Below are 16677 nucleotides of genomic sequence, written 5' to 3'. Positions count from 1 at the left end.
CATATTCATTCTGATTTTCTCTATCACTTGGTGGTTAATTAATAGTTCCTGACATATTTAGAATATACTCTTTTCCTTTGTTAATGAATTCATAGGTCTGAAGCTAATTCTGACAGCACATCTCAGTCTCTGATTCCAATAATTCTTCTCTAGTGGTGTGTCTAGGATAAAATGTCCAGAATTTTTTGACTCACAAAATCAAGCTTTGCCATGTAGAAAATATCATAGGCTTTAAGAAAACTATATAATAAAATATAGGATTTTTTTGAAATGTTCACATAAATTTAAGTATTTAATTAAGAACAATTCCTCCCTTTTTCTTTAAACATCTAATATTTCTACACTAGTTTTGATCAAGATTTTGAAATATTTTAAAGAATTTGAAATTGAAAGACCATATCATTTTGTTGAGAAGAATAATGAGTTTCAGAGACAGTTTTGTAAACATATTTTATCTTTGTGTTTATATTCATAAAGAGCCATCAATGGCAAAGAGGAAAAACCTTGACCATAATTCTATTTAAAAAATTAAAAGCCTTGATTCATCTTTTTAACTGCAATCTGCTAAAATTCATAAGATCAATACTGTTCTCCATGAAATTTAATTCTTCCCTTTTGATAATTCATTTATTGTTATTTTTATAATATTAATATCATTTTAAATTTATTTTTATTTTTGAAAGTATTACAGATGTCCCTCCCCCCACCCCCATTGACCTCCTTCACTCTCCTCCCATAGCCTCTCCATGCCTTCCCTGCACTATTGTCTGTCCATAGGCTATGCATATATGCATATAAGTTCATTGGTTAATCTCCTTTCGGCCCCCATCTTCCCTCTGAAATACATCAGTCTGTTGCTTGCATCAATGTCTCTGGGTCTTTTTTGTTCATCAATTTATTTTGTTCATTAGAGTCCACATATAAGTGATATCATGTGATACTTGTCTTTCTCTGACTGGCTTATTTTGTTTAGGCCCCTCCATAATACTAATATCATTTCAGTGCTACAAAAAACTATTTGAACGGCCCATACCGCATAAGTGGGAATGTTGTTCTAATGCCAACAGGGCATTTGATTATCACATCCTAGTAGATATTGGGTATAGTAAGAAATTATTAAATGCAAACCATAAAAAGGGTAAGAAAAAATTTTTTTAAATTAAATAATAAGGGGTTTTGTTTATTCAATGTTTGTATTAGTGCACTTACTAAAAAAACAAAATAAAAACAAACAAAAACAGATATCAGATTAAGAGTTGCCATTTTTAACAGTGAATATAAACTTATACCAAAAAATACAAAAACATAACTTTTTCCTTTTAAATGTTGTTTTTTATTTTTTACTGAGTTTCATCTGAACTGCAAAGTTACATTGCAATCTCAAAAAGTACCCTAGCAAATGAATGGTTATATCAACTGGGAAATTTTCACAAGTCTGGTCTAGTTTCAAAATATTAAAACTTTTAGCCAAAGCTTTCGTAATGACAGTCTGTCTTGCAGTGTTCAGCAAGCAAATAAAAATATAGCAGGTAAGGGTGACATTGAGAAAATAAACTGTAACTGGCTTGAAGATAGCTGGTACATGTTTACCAAATTCTGACTCATTTGTAACACTTAGGGGAAACTTCCTTTCAGTGGTTTGATAACACTAAAAAGGAAAATTCAGTTGATTCTGTGATTAAATGTATTTTAAGATTTACAACATGTCTATGTCAAGTTATATTTATGATTAATTCTTCATCCCTACCCCACCTACCCCTCTTTCTCTTTCTGTTTCATAGAAAAAATTATGACATCAACATCCAAAGGAATTCTCCGCCCATTTTTAATTGTCTGCTTTATTCTGGGCTTCTTTATGGCATGTCTTCTCATTTACATCAAGCCCACCAACAGCTGGGTCTTCAGTCCAATGGAGTCAACCAGCTCAGTGCTGAAAATGAAAAATTTCTTCACCACCAAAACTGATTCCGTTAATGAAACTACTATTCTGATTTGGGTGTGGCCGTTTGGGCAGACCTTTGACCTTACCTCCTGCCAAGCAATGTTCAACATCCAAGGATGCCATCTCACAACAGACCGTTCTCTCTACAACAAATCTCACGCGGTTCTGATCCATCACCGAGACATCAGCTGGGATCTGACGAATTTACCTCAGCAGGCCAGGCCACCCTTCCAGAAATGGATTTGGATGAATTTGGAATCCCCAACTCACACGCCCCAGAAGAATGGTATTGAGCACCTATTCAATCTCACTCTGACTTATCGCCGCGACTCAGACATCCAAGTGCCTTATGGCGTATTGACGGTGAGCACAAACCCCTTCGTGTTTGAAGTGCCAAGCAAAGAGAAGTTAGTGTGCTGGGTTGTAAGTAACTGGAACCCTGAGCACGCCAGGGTCAAGTATTACAACGAGCTAAGCAAAAGCATTGAAATCCATACGTATGGGCAAGCATTTGGAGAGTATGTGAATAATAAAAATTTGATTCCTACCATATCTACTTGTAAATTTTACCTTTCCTTCGAAAACTCAATCCACAAAGATTACATCACAGAAAAGCTCTACAATGCTCTTCTGGCTGGCTCCGTACCTATTGTCCTGGGGCCATCTAGGGAAAACTATGAAAATTATATTCCAGCAGACTCATTCATTCATGTGGAAGATTATAACTCTCCAAGTGAGCTAGCAAAGTATCTGAAGGAAGTTGACAAAAACAATAAGTTGTACCTTAGTTACTTTAACTGGAGGAAAGATTTCACAGTAAATCTTCCACGGTTTTGGGAATCACACGCATGCTTGGCTTGTGATCATGTGAAAAGGCATCAAGAATATAAGTCTGTTGGTAATTTAGAGAAATGGTTTTGGCATTAGAGTTTTCCAACATTTGCACACCTGGCAAAGTCTTTCGATGAAATATCATACAAGTTTAGCGAATGAAAAGAGAGATGAGACATTCTGCTTTTCTGTCACAATTTATTTTGATCACTCTCGGGTAACGTATATTTTGATGAAGATTTTTAAGAGTTCAGCATTAGCAATCACTCCATTTGGATTTAAATTATCCTGTATATACCTAATTATGGGCATTGAAAAATAATTTATTCTTCACTATCATTTATAAACATTGTTTTTTCACATTTTTTGTAGTTGTCTGTAATGTAAGTTTGTGGTACAATTACTGTTTGTATATTGATCATCTGTTTAATCTATTTGGGAAATGAAAATGTACATCTTAAAACATGAAATATTTTCACTAAATATTATAATCTCTAGTTCCAAGTTTGCATAATGTAACAAATGAAAAGTATTTGTAATTGAATTCTAACCTCTCTGACTCCTGAGTTGAACAAAGTGTGTAACTGTCTCTATTTGATCTATTTTTACCTGTTTACATGTTTGTGAAGGCAGAAATATTCATGTAGTGAAGAAGAAACATAGTGAAGCAGAACTGTTCTATTCAGAAAACTATTAGGTTTCCCATATACTTGCATTAAGCTGATTTGCAAATGCAGCTACTATTCTCATGATCTTAAGTTAAATTATTGAAGTATTTTTAAATATGTATTTTGGGGGATTTTTAGTATCTAGGAAATAATCCTAATAACACAAGAAAATCTAAGACAGTTCTCTTTTCTATCCCGATAACACATTATTATAATTTCTTCATATAACAAAAGGATATGTATAGATTGCATCACATTTATAAATGGCACATAAGTGTACAATTTTAATAACATACCAACTTAAAATATTTTTCTCTAGACCACTATTTAAAAGTTTATTTTAGCATATAGACAAATAAATAAACATAACATTTGCAAAACTTTTGTCCTATTATCTAAAAGAACTTAAATAAAATTAACATCAAGGAGTTAAATATAAGATGTGAAACATAATAAAGTGAGGTTTTATAAGATCTCAATGCATATTTGTTGAATGAATAAATAAAGGCATTGAACATCATGGGAAAATTTTATTAGTTTCAATGACGTGACAGTTTAGCCTAGAGGTACTCACTGGTGATGATGTTGTACATTTCTCTTTAGTAATTGTTTATACTATAGCACATGGTAAGGCCCTTGGGGCTTTACCAAACCAAAATAAGTTTGTCATTACACTAAGTTTTTGGAGAATTCACTTGTGAACTTAGTTGCTGTACAGCATTTCTCCTCCCTTAGGTTAAGGGCCAGATATAAGCATAGAACAGCAGGTGAGAAAAGTTGGGATGCTAAGGAATCTTCAAGAAAAGTGGTTCCCAAAAGAACTTTATTCCATTCATGGCAAAAACTCAAAAGAATTAGAATGTTCTGATGAGACCTATTTGAGTCTATTTGTGACTAATTCTAATAGTCCTATTACATGCAGCGTCAGTACTGTACAACTCAAATCCACAATCTTCTACATCAAATTCAAGAGAAAGAGGCCAATTTCAATTCAGTAAGAAGGAGGCGCCAACTGTTCCTAATAGGACTGCCATGGGAGGGAACGAGCTCTCTAGAGCACTAGAAGAATTTGAGCAGAGGAAGTCCTGGGTTGATGGAGGATTGTTTGATCCTCAGAATAATGTCTTTACCCACGATTGAATAGGCATGCTGTGTCAGGCAATGCCGCAGCAGGGATAAAGATGCACAAGGAACTATCACTGTCTTGAAGTAGCTTATAATTAAGTGAAGAGAGACAGAAAACCTTCCTCAGATTCTCAACGGTGTTTACGTGGATCACTGCTGATTTCATGAAAATAGGAAAGCGAATTTCCCCAGTTGCTTCTGAGCTGCACGTGTGTTTCCTCGTGTGACCCAATGGAGATTTCCTCCGCAGAAGCTCTTCTAACCACACTGGCTCAAGAAATAGTGTGTCTGTATGGCTGCCCTCCTAAATAAGGAAAGATTTCCACCCGCTTTTATTTTGGCATGTTAAAACAGTCATGTTCATTCATTTACATTTACTTTGTTATCTTTTTGACCTATGAAAAGTATAGGGAGAGAAATAGGATTTATTACAAGCAAGTTTAGAAGGTACCTACCTTCTTCAAAAGCTGAAAAATCATGACAAGCCACATTTGCTGTGGTAGAGGCCCATGACTTGAATAAACTGAGAAACCTGAGCACATTTCCTATATTGTCAACTATGAATTTGGGTTCATTCTTAGATTGTGACTCTCATCACATGCTGATAATATGACCCAAGCCAAGGCAATAATACTAATTGGTAAACTAGAACACCTCTATTTTGAAAACCCATTACCAAGTGTGAGAACAAGTTTTCTGAATTTGAAGTGCCAAAATAAATGAGTCAATTGGACCCTTCAGTTCTGGATCCATTGATCTGTGAGTTTTAGGGCTGGAAGGAATTATAGCAATGTTTACAAAGTAATCCCTTTTTTCTACTTATATGTTAACTAGATTCAGAGATAATATTTATTCAAGACATATGCACACACATGCCCAGCAGGTGTGGCTCAGTGGTTGAGCTTCGACCTATGAGCCAGGAGGTCATGGTTCTATTCCTGATGTTGGGGCATATGCTCGGGTGTGGGCTCGATTCCCGGTCCCAGTGTGGGGCATACAAGAGGCAGCTGATCAATGATTCTTTCTCATCATTGATGTTTCTATCTCTCTCTCCCTCTCCCTTCAATAAAAATATATTATTTAAAAATGCACACACACACCACAGATAGTGACATAGCCATGGTTAGAATTTAAGGGCCTGTATTTCTTAATCCTATGCTCATTTTCATATTATTTTCACTTTATCATAGAGGTATGTCTCAATTCCTAAAAAAATGTGTATGTCTAGATGGTATTATCAGGGCCTTTAGAATGATATGCTCTATGTGCAAGTACTTTGACTTTTGAAAAAGTCTAGTAAATAAAACATTGAGCTTGTTAGCATTCCTTCTGGTTTAAATATTTTAGGAGTTGAGCTTCAGCAAAAAGACATGGACTGTCATTACATTTTAAGTGAAATGCAATCCTTAAGATGATGTATGGTCCTCAGCCACTGTTTCAGTAAATCCTGCAGACAGCAAAATTCTTTTTAAGGATATCTCATGGTAAATGATATGGATTTGATAAAATTGGCTTGCTGCTGCTGATTATAAAAGCAGTTATGCCAGGGAATAAATTGTGGACATAAAAGAAGAATCTACCATTTAAAAAGTTGTATTTCAAAATATCAAAAATCTATTACCTTCAATGTTATGATTATTTAAATATTAATTATTGTAGGCCCAACTAGTAAAAGCATATATTAATTTTTATAGGCCTTATTAGTAAGAATATATAATGAACTCTCTATATCAAGCAGTATTACACTCTGAAAAAAAAAAAAGACATGGCCATCATATTTTATGTCAGCCATAAATTTGAAAATATGAAGTAGAAACTGGTAAAAATCATCTTAGTGGAAAATCAATATCAGCTTACATTTTTTTATATATTTACCGAATAAATCCTGATAGTCCTAGAATGTCCCAAAATGTTTTCTATTATGAGGGCTTAGAAAGCTCAGAGTATTTGAGGTTTAAAGTGACAGACTATTTAGGAACTATTTGCTGAGCCTTTAAAGTTTTGCCTCAAATTGGAAGTTAAATATGGAAAGAATAAGAAACAATATTATTGAAATCTTTTTGCTTAGCCTATTTTCAAGTTAGATTCCATGAGTCTTAAGATAATCACCTAGAAAATGTCTTTGTATAAATTAAGACAAAATTAAAACTCTGAAATTACTAAAACAAGTTTAAATTCTTACATTATGACTTTGTGCTTAAATATATCTTTGAATTCCCTTGAACACTATATCGTTTAAACTTCTTAACAAATTAATTATAATCAAGCTGCTAAATATAATAAACTTCAGAATCTAAAGGATAAGACAGTGCCCAACATAGAGGAGGATCTCAACAAATACTGTTGAATAAATAAAAACATTGTATTTATGAACAGTATTTTTAATGTGATAACAGTTCCAGCTTATTGGTGTCAGGTAGAGATGATATTTTACATTTTTCATCAGTCAATGTGCTGCTGGATGCAAAGGAAGGCATTTTTTTGTCCTCCCAGTCTTGCAGCATGCCAAGACTCAAGGATTTGCAACATGTAAACACTGTATTCAAATGTCAACATACCAACTGTTTCTAATAGGAAAGACAATTAGTATTTAAGGTGAACTTAAAGTGCAAGCACTGTGAAGGGCACATTATTTATTACAAGCTCTATACCAGAAAATAGTTTATTTTCTCCCTAACTGCACTCCTTTGTATTGTAAACATTGGTTAAGACTTTTGTGTGTGTGTGTGTGTGTGTGTGTGTGTGTGTGTGTGTGTTTCTTTATATCTCTCATCTAGAGATTTTGTAGCATTTTGCAAATGAGTAAGCTCCACTACTATCCAAAGTGCTCTCCCTCTCAGTAATTCATATTGAATGCATCCATATTCATAAGCAATATGTAGAGCAGTTAACAGAACATAAATGATAGCCTGCTATCTAGATATATGAATAATGCTAGGCTGGGTTATTGGTTCAAGAGATTGTAATTTTGAGAAAGCCAATGAACCTCTCTGGACTTTGCTGTTTTTAAGGTTCCGTCTACACTACACTACTTCTCTCATCTAAAATCTAAACTAATATATTCATATATTTGCAAGTAAAATCTCAATGACCATCTCAAAATAATTTTTGGACATAACTACTCCAAGCTGATTTTCCTTTTATTTCTCTGAATAGATATTTAAAGCATGAAACTGATTAGATAAATTACTATGTGGAAAGAACCTAGTCCAGTGCTTGGACCATAGCAAGTGATCAATTAGCTAATCTTACTCCTTTAACACCTTCTTCCCCTTATTTCTCTACCTAAGTCCTTTACAATTCATATACACACTACTCACTGTGACCTTAATTGTCTACAGAAAACCAACTGTATATTTGGCATTGTTTAAAATATTTTAGATTTTTCTCTACCATCCACATTTTTATTATAATAATCTAAAAATTTTATTGATACAAAAATGTCTGGAAGCCAGTAAAGGCAGATAGTCAAACCCCAGATGACAATAAAATAGGCAACATAATTTAAACCTAATGAAATGCATCTAGATAACTTATTTTTAAACTTGTGATTAATACATATTTACCCATTTGACTTAGTTTGAAAATATTTTTTTAAAAGAAACTCTCAACATCAGCTGCCTTTTGTTAGTGTTCCAGAAAAACCTGGTTCCTAGAATCACCAGAGGTGCTTATGCACAATTCTTATTTATGGGCCCTGTTCATGTAATTGGAATATATTCAAATAATTTTTAAAAATACAAAACATGTTTTAATGCATTTCCTAAGTGGTTTTTTTTGCCCCATCCTATAGTTTATGACCTATCCTAAGCCAGCAGTTCTCAAACACACATATGTCTTTGAGACTTTCTATATCAGCTGCACAAGAATCACTTGAAAGAGTGTTAATATTACACAGCTTCTAATACTCTGGGTCTGAGATCTGAGTTGGAATCTATATTTTAAAAATCTCCCCAGATAGGTCTGATGTGCTGTCAACCTTGAGGTTGCATCTTAGCTACCAATTAAATGGAAAGTATTCTATTCCTCAATTGATATGAGCTATGGCCTTTCTTTGATTCATGTGTACTATTTCTGAATATGTCACTAAATATTTCCCTACTTCGAGAGCCTAGACATTCTCGACACCTAATAATTACATGTCCAAGCATCGTACTGATAATCTCTTATGTGGATCAGGTTATTTACAGTCTCCAGTTCTTTCAAATCTGAGTGGTGTATATGTAGCAGTACATCTCAAGCTTAGATGAACATCTGAATCAACTAGAGAGAATTTAGAACTGTTGCCGCCCAAACCCCACCTCCAAAGATCTGATCCAAGTGGTTTGAGATAAGCCGCAGTGGTGAGCAGTTGTAAAAGCTGCACAGGTGATATGAATGTGAGACTGCCTCCGGGAATCACCAGCCTGCATAGAAGACTTGCGTAACTTTTGATCCGGAGAGATTATTAGGAACAGAAAAGATTATATAACGTGAAAGAATACATATCATTGTCTTTTTAGGCTCCAACTTTATGTTTGTATTTTATAACATAAAAGACTGTACTATCCATTTACCAGAATCTTTTACATCCATAAACTCCTATGCTCTGTGATCTGCTTCTCCTCTGTGTGTGTTTGAGACCTCTTTACCATGTCCCAGAGTCCTGGCTTGATGGATGGAAAAGTAATTTGCAATTGGGATATAGCAACATGATATAGCACCCAGATTTTTATGACCACAAATTTAGGCTTGAATCCAAACTCTGCCACTCATTAACTGTGAGTCAGTTACTTGACTTCTTTTAGCCTCAGATTTTGCATCTCAATTGTGGAGGTAGCATCTTCTTGATGTGGTGTTTTTTTGTTTTGTTTTGTTTTTTTTTTTTTTTTTTGTGTGTGTGTGTGTGTGTGTGTGTGTGTGTGTGAGAGAGAGAGAGAGAGAGAGAGAGAGAGAGAGAGAGAGAGAGAGAACAGATGAAATGACACGTAAGTGACTAGATAACATGTTTAATTAGTATCGTTTACTATAATAAAAGTCATTGTGAGGAATCCAAATCTAGTTCCAAAATTTCAGTTCGAAGACTCTGAAATTGTTAAGCAGAGAGCTTATAAGTATCATTGCAAATTTAAATAAGCCAAAGGAATAATCTTCAGGAGAAGAGAAACAAAAATAGTGCAGAAGTGTGTGCATTTACACCTTTTGTAATTACTAAGTAATGGAAGGGGTGTGGGAGCGGGCAGTGAGTAGTTGTGCATAAACATTATTAAGCAAATACACCATTTCTTAAAATAATTGGAACCCAAGCAGACCTAATTTTTCCTCACTGTTATGAGCAATCAGTAAACTAACAGTCAATTTAGGGTATGATCGGTAGTATAGCTTAAGTCACAGAATTCAATAGCAGGAAGATTCTCAGAAATCATTATCTATTAAGGAAAGAGGTCTAGAAATGTTCAATAACTTGACTTAATCCATCACTTCAACTGGTCCACTAGTTTAACTCCAGACTAATGAACTATATAAGTTAGAATACAGAATCAAGCCTCCATCTACTTTTCCTAAATGTAAAAGAATGCTAAAAGTTACTTTTTTAAAAAATTTTTTTATTGATTTTTTACAGAGAGGAAAGGAGAGGGACAGAGAGTTAGAAACATCAATGAGAGAGAAACATCGATCAGCTGCCTCCCACATGCCCCGACTGGGGATGTGGCCGCAACCAAGGTACATGCCCTTGGCCAGAATCGAACCTGGGACCCTTCAGTCCGCAGGCTGACGCTCCATCCACTAAGCCAAACCGGTTAGGGCTAAAAGTTACTTTTTAAATGATAGTGTATAAATTCAATAAACAAATATATTAGCTTAGTGGTGCAGAAATAAACTTAGCCAGACTGTGATTAAGACTATTCTAATTGTTAATTTCATAATAAATAGAATTTTGACATGAATAATCTCAACTATTCATGTGCACAAGTTCTAAATGGTACTGTAATAAAACAAAAAAAGGCAAGCTTAAAGAATGTTTTCTATTCATGTGTGCAAAAATCAATGTTATTCAAAATAGTGTTTTTTAAGTTAGCTCTTACTTGTCTTGCTTTAAAGAATATTAGGAATGTTTATTTCAGATACAACATTAGAAAACTTCAAAATTTGAATTATTTTTCTGAGTTCTCTGGCAACCAGATTGTTGAAAGTAGTTGTACTAATATATATGTAAAGTTTGTTAAATTAGATCTTGCTGAACTTTCATTGTGAAAAACAAATGAAAGATTTCTCTGAAAATTTTTAAGAGTGACTTCTACAAAAAGATATGTTAACTACAGTGATTCTTGAGACACATGGCTGCATTTCATTTTCATTAATGAGGGTGTAAGAGATAGAAAAGCAGGCTCGGCATAAATGGTACCCAAAGTAAATGAACAACCTAGTACTACTCCTTATGCAAGAAATATGTGCCAGCCATCAGAGCGCATCCCCAGATTTCTGTTGAGCTTCGTTAGCTATCTTTAGTCCCTTGGGTGAGACAATCCTGAAGATGTCATCCTCATCTAAGGCAAGATTGCCAGAGCAGAGTTCACTACCATCTAGGGCAGGATATATGCCTCCAGAGACTGTAATTAGATCAGGCCTTTCACATACTGGTTTTCTTTTTAAGAGCCCTTGAACAAACCAAGCATATCTAGTTGTCTATGTAAAACCAAGAGCAGTTCATTTTCTTAGAACACAGATGACCTATCTCAAATATTTTATATGTTACTTTAAAATAATGAATCAAAGGACAAAGACTACCATAATTGAAACCAGAGGTTTACTAACAAAAAGAAAAACCTTTCAGCATAAAGATGTTCTAGATTCAAAGCAATGAGAGCTCTCACCTTAAAGATTGACAGGCTATAAGGCATTGTAATTGGAGATAGGAAAAAAGTAGTGAAAATAATGGTATCTTTTTCACTCTTAAATAAAAATGTAAATCTCTAGAGCTATCAGCATGATGTCAACCTTCAAAAACAATATTTATATTCATCTGGGTTTTTTTTCTTCCTCATTTTCTTTTGTTTAAAAGGTTGGGTTGGTAGGAATCAGGATTAGTGAAGTAATTGTGACAATATAAAATGACATTTTTATAAATCATGTCTAAGACAAAGGTAAGCAGGAATGTTTGCTGGAGAAAATGCAAGTGGTCAAAAATATTTGGATGAAATTACTGAGCTTAATCATCTTCATTGGAATAATAGGGTTTATTCTGAAACTGCAGAACACATATGTATCATAGAGGTTTTAAAGGGAAAAGTGAAAAGCTAAAAGTCTAAAGCAGGGGTCCTCAAACTACGGCCCGTGGGCCACATGCGGCCCGCCGAAAACATTTATCTGACCCACCGGGTGTTTTTGCCGCCGCTGTGTGCATAGGAATTTGTTCATAGTTTTTTTTTAAACTATAGTCCGGCCCTCCAACGGTCTGAGGGACAGTGAACTGGCCCCTTGTTTAAAAAGTTTGAGGACCTCTGGAGGTAGATTCAAGTACACAAAAAGGCAGGAAGGAGAAAAGTGGTGACGAAAAACAAGGGAACAGTAAACTGAAGATCAGAACCCACGTTCTAGTTTGCACAATCTATTATATAATTCACTAGCTTTTCTGAGCTACAGATTTTTCATGTCAGTGGGATGTGGTGAACTTCACGTTAAAATCCCCCAAGAAGCTCTTAATAAATTTTGATTGATTAGTTAGTTATTCTGGTTTAATTAGCCTGGCACCAAGCATGGCTGCCATATATTCTAGAATTTTTCTTTTCTTTTCTTCCTCCTCTCTTCTATGTGGCTATGTCACTGCTGTGAAAGCTGTAAGAAGGGAGAGAAAGACTTGATTACACAATTTCTTTAGGAGCTCTAATTGAAGAGCTGCTAAAGAAGAAAGCTGCAATGGAGTTTTTGCAAATGAAGAATGGGGACTTTACATGTTTCCTCTTCTCTCATTTCTTCTTCAAGAACACACATACAGACACACATATGCCTATACCTTTTTCTGTGGTTTAAGTATGACTGAATAAAATAATGTACTTAAATAAGGAAGCTCAAAACTATTATGATGAAACAAAATGTGCCAATTCTAGCCAATCTGTGAATGTAAGGGTCAGTAATCCATAAACTATTTGGGTGGTAATTGTATGTTTCATTAATGTAATGTGATTTTGCACTACTGTATTGTTATATTTAAGCAGAATCTTTAAAACACCCTGAAACCTAAATGCCAAATGTACAGTTTATAGGTTCTTGTTATTTCTGATAAGGATTTAATTGCATTGTGCTAACAGTTGTTTAATGCTATTAATGTTCTGTATGTGTTATTACTGTGATTCAAACCCATGAGGTTGTTGTAAGCACACTAATTGATCATCTGGATTTTTATAGATAAAATCACCCATTGATCACAAATCACTTTTCTACTTATTTTTTTGTAGAGTATTTTTCCACACTTGAAAAAAAAACATGATTATTTTATATCAAACATCAGCTTTTCTTTAAATCTTATTTTAGTAGCCAGTGCATGTTTGAAATAAAATGTGTTAGAAATTTTATGATATTTAGGTTGTGCTATATTGGGGGGGAAATGCATGCTGTTGGTGAATCATGCAACTTAGGGGGAATTTACACTGCCAACTGACACACAGGCATGTCTCAATCCATGTGCATGATTCATGTCCTTTCTAAAATCCTTTTTAAACTTTAGTAAAGCAAAATTGTTATTCTTAGTGCTAATGAGCCAATAGACAAAGCTGCTTTGCTTTTTTTCTAATGTCGTAGCATATTGTGGTAAATTTGCCCCTCCCTCAAATTTCCTTCTTGGAGTTTCTAGTTGGCAATAAAATATAACAAATAAAATCATTTATTGGCAAATGATATAATTCACTGTATAGCAATTTACTATAATAAGCATGAAGATGTGGGAAAAATCATGTTAATAGTTCAAAACTATGAACACAATATTCTGGCAGCTTTTTCTACAATCAAAAACGGTATGGGTTTTTTTTTGTTGTTGTTTGTTTGTTTGTTTGTTTTTTACACTGCCAAAATCAGTACTACTGCCAGGGTGGGGATAACTTGAGGTCAGGTCTGCACAACACTAATTTGAATAATAATGTAGAACATCTAGGTAGTGTGGACAGCCAATCAATGTAACTGGTAGAGGGGGGGAAAGGTAAACTCAATCTTTTTCTCAGTAACTTAGGTAATTAAGAAAATTTTTTTTGCATAGAAAATAGGAATTTTGGCTGCAGAGACCAAGCCTCTACATGCTAATAATTTGCAGTAGTCTTTAGAAATAAGAATTATTCAGTGGTGTTTCCTTTTGGTGTTTGTTTTGTTTTCTTTTTCAGAAAATATACTTGTGTTTTTGAAAGGGCTTAATTCCAAACGGATAATATTATGAACCAATGACCACCACCCCAATGAAATAAGTCGTTCATCATGTTATGTTATGGCTAGAGCATAGCACTTGGTGACTTAAAACACCAATATAAACATTTACACTGCCGGAAGGTAATTTTATTGCTATGTTATTAAAGCAGTTGGGATCCTATTTATACATTTATTTATTTGTTTACAGAAGTTTGGTTCATTCGAGTTCAATTTTAACAGCTTCAGTGAAGTTAATATAATGATAATAAAAGTTGACTCTAGCTACTAGTCCAAGTGAAAATCATGCAACAGAATTTCCCTCCATCCAGGAGTAAAGCATTAATCCAAATGATGAGTAATCAGCCCAGCATCACCAACACGATGTACATGTGTGACATATAGCAAAACTGATCTTGGCTCTTAATTTTCTATCATATTGTTGTCCCTTCATAGATTCAACCTGTAAATAACATAAAACGTCATGGCAGCTAGCCAATATTTTAATAAGCCATGAAAGGCAAAATGCCATAGGGAATCTATAAATTCAGCTATTTGGATAACTTGTGTTTTCCACAAATTATACTGCTGATGTTATTTGAAATTTTCTTCCCTTAAAAATATCAAAATGTAGGTTCCTGTCCATTGATGTCTTTCTGAGCCTATAAATAAATATATGGTATGATTGTTATAGTTATAATTTTGTGAAATTTTTGTTCAATAATTAATGGTGATTTCAGCATCTGTGCTAAGATCCCAAGGCAGAAATAAATGTATAAAGGACTTGAGCCTATATGTGTAAGAAGAAATCTTTCCAATCATATTTCCTATATTTAGTGTAAGTACTTCAGTGATTTACCACTGGAATTATTCCTTGAATGTATAAATAATGATGTTCTGTTCAGGCCTAATGAATTCCTGTAATGTGAATATTTAAAATAAAAGAATTCAATTTCAATGTGCAAAATAGTGCTGGTTATTTATAATGCTTACATTAAAAAATCATTCACTCAAGAAGATTCATTTTCAGTTACATGAAAATCTAGATTCCCTATATATACTAAATAAAAATTTAAAAAATAAATAATTATATTTTATATATTACACATTTAGTACAAATAGCAAATTAAAAGATAGCAGTACACATATATAAACTATCCTATATAGTTTGTTTTCTTAATCTTGCATTATTGTAATGGACTTGGACCTGCTTAGATCTATTAATAATTTCAATTTGTATGTGTGGCAGGGAGGAATAGGAGAATCTATCCAACTCTCTTCATTCAGCCTTGATCTAGCTTAAAAGATGCCTCATGGTGCATCCTCAATTTACTACTCTACTACTCTCCTAATTGTTTTTATTCAGGGCTATAGACTCAAGAATTTCCAACAGGCTAGGGTCCCATTGTGTATGTATCTATTATGGACTTCCCTCTACAACCACAAGCCTTGAATTTCCAGGTACTTACTGTCAACTAACTTGCTGTAGACTCCTTGACTTGGATAGCCCACTGTGAGGGGCTTTCAGCACCATATTCTCCTCTATTTTTTTATTTACTTACCTGTTACAAATTATGTTGCCTAAAAGTTTAGAAATCATTCTTGATTATTTCTCTTCCTTTTCTGCACATCCACTTGACCATGAAATATCTCTTAAATATGTCCCCTTTCTTCCAGCCTACTGTCATTGCCTCTTTTATCAATGAGGCTTCCACCATTTTTTACCTGGACTAAAGCAATAACTTTGTAAAGGTTATTTCCTCATTTAGTAGCAAGTCATATACATTTCTTAAAGTTGGCTTCTACCAATATTTCTAAGGTCTTGTTTGTTCCCTTGTAATACTTCATGACATTTGCACTTCTGTGATAGCTCCCACATCCATCCAGAACCCAGCTGTTTCTTTGCCCAGTGAACTTTTGGCATCCTTAAGACTATATTCAAGAGTCACATCCATTATAATACAAAATATATTCCAAATGTCAAATATATTTCAAAGGGTTCAAAGGTCAAGACAGCAGGTAAGATGATCTGTATTTTCATGGAAGAAGTAAGTTCTGAAATAGTTCTTGAAGAAAGGATTCAGTTAGGCAAGATGAGAGGCTATGTGGGTAGACCTTTCAATGAGGATATGAACAAAGTCTTAGAGGCAGAATACACTGAATAAACATGGGTGATTTTAATGGTACAATAATTAATAATAATGTTAAATAAGGCATTAGGGTGTTGAAAATAAAAAGATTAGAATATGGAGAGCTTGACACTCAAACCGATAAATGTGGACTAGGCTGATTGATTTGACATGGTTTATATTGAAGTATGATGGAAAGTCATTGAACATTTGTAAGCGGATGAACAGCATGAGCAAAGCCACAAAATATATCTCTCTAGAACTAAATCATTAAAAAAATGGAAACTAGCATCATAACATCTTATCCATCTTCATGTCCAATTCCAATGTGTTTTACTTTAGCTGAAGAGATGCCCTGTGATTCAGTGTTTGCAGTGTCGGTTCTGGAGCAAAACTGCTCACATTCAACTATCAGATCTCTCACTGCCAGCTCTGTGGCCTTGGCAAGGTTATTTCACCTTGAATCACCCCAGTTTTCTGCCATAAAATACAAGGATAATAACACCTTACGCATAAGATTGTTGTGAAGATTAAATGACATAATGCACATGAAAGATTTATAGTAGCACTTGAAACAGTAAGCACTCAATAACTCTTAGCTATTGCTTTAAAA

General features: G+C 34.2%; 1 protein-coding gene across 1 annotated transcript; it reads left to right on the top strand.

Annotated features, from left to right (window-relative positions):
* The first annotated feature begins 1789 nt into the window (after nucleotides 1–1789).
* Nucleotides 1790–2869, top strand: FUT9 (fucosyltransferase 9). Its single transcript, XM_036318368.1, has one exon. The coding sequence runs from the start codon at nucleotides 1790–1792 to the stop codon at nucleotides 2867–2869; it is 1080 nt and encodes a 359-aa protein (XP_036174261.1).
* The last annotated feature ends 13808 nt before the right edge of the window (nucleotides 2870–16677 follow it).

Source organism: Myotis myotis, unplaced genomic scaffold (assembly GCF_014108235.1).
Source record: "Myotis myotis isolate mMyoMyo1 unplaced genomic scaffold, mMyoMyo1.p scaffold_m19_p_7, whole genome shotgun sequence".
NCBI lineage: Eukaryota > Metazoa > Chordata > Mammalia > Chiroptera > Vespertilionidae > Myotis > Myotis myotis.
The sequence above is the reverse complement of the archived record's forward strand: the minus strand, read 5'-3'. Positions and strand labels throughout refer to the sequence as shown.

Coding starts and splice junctions, on each gene's coding strand:
- FUT9 (XM_036318368.1), top strand. CDS start 1,790: ATGACATCAACATCCAAAGGAATTCTCCGCCCATTTTTAATTGTCTGC.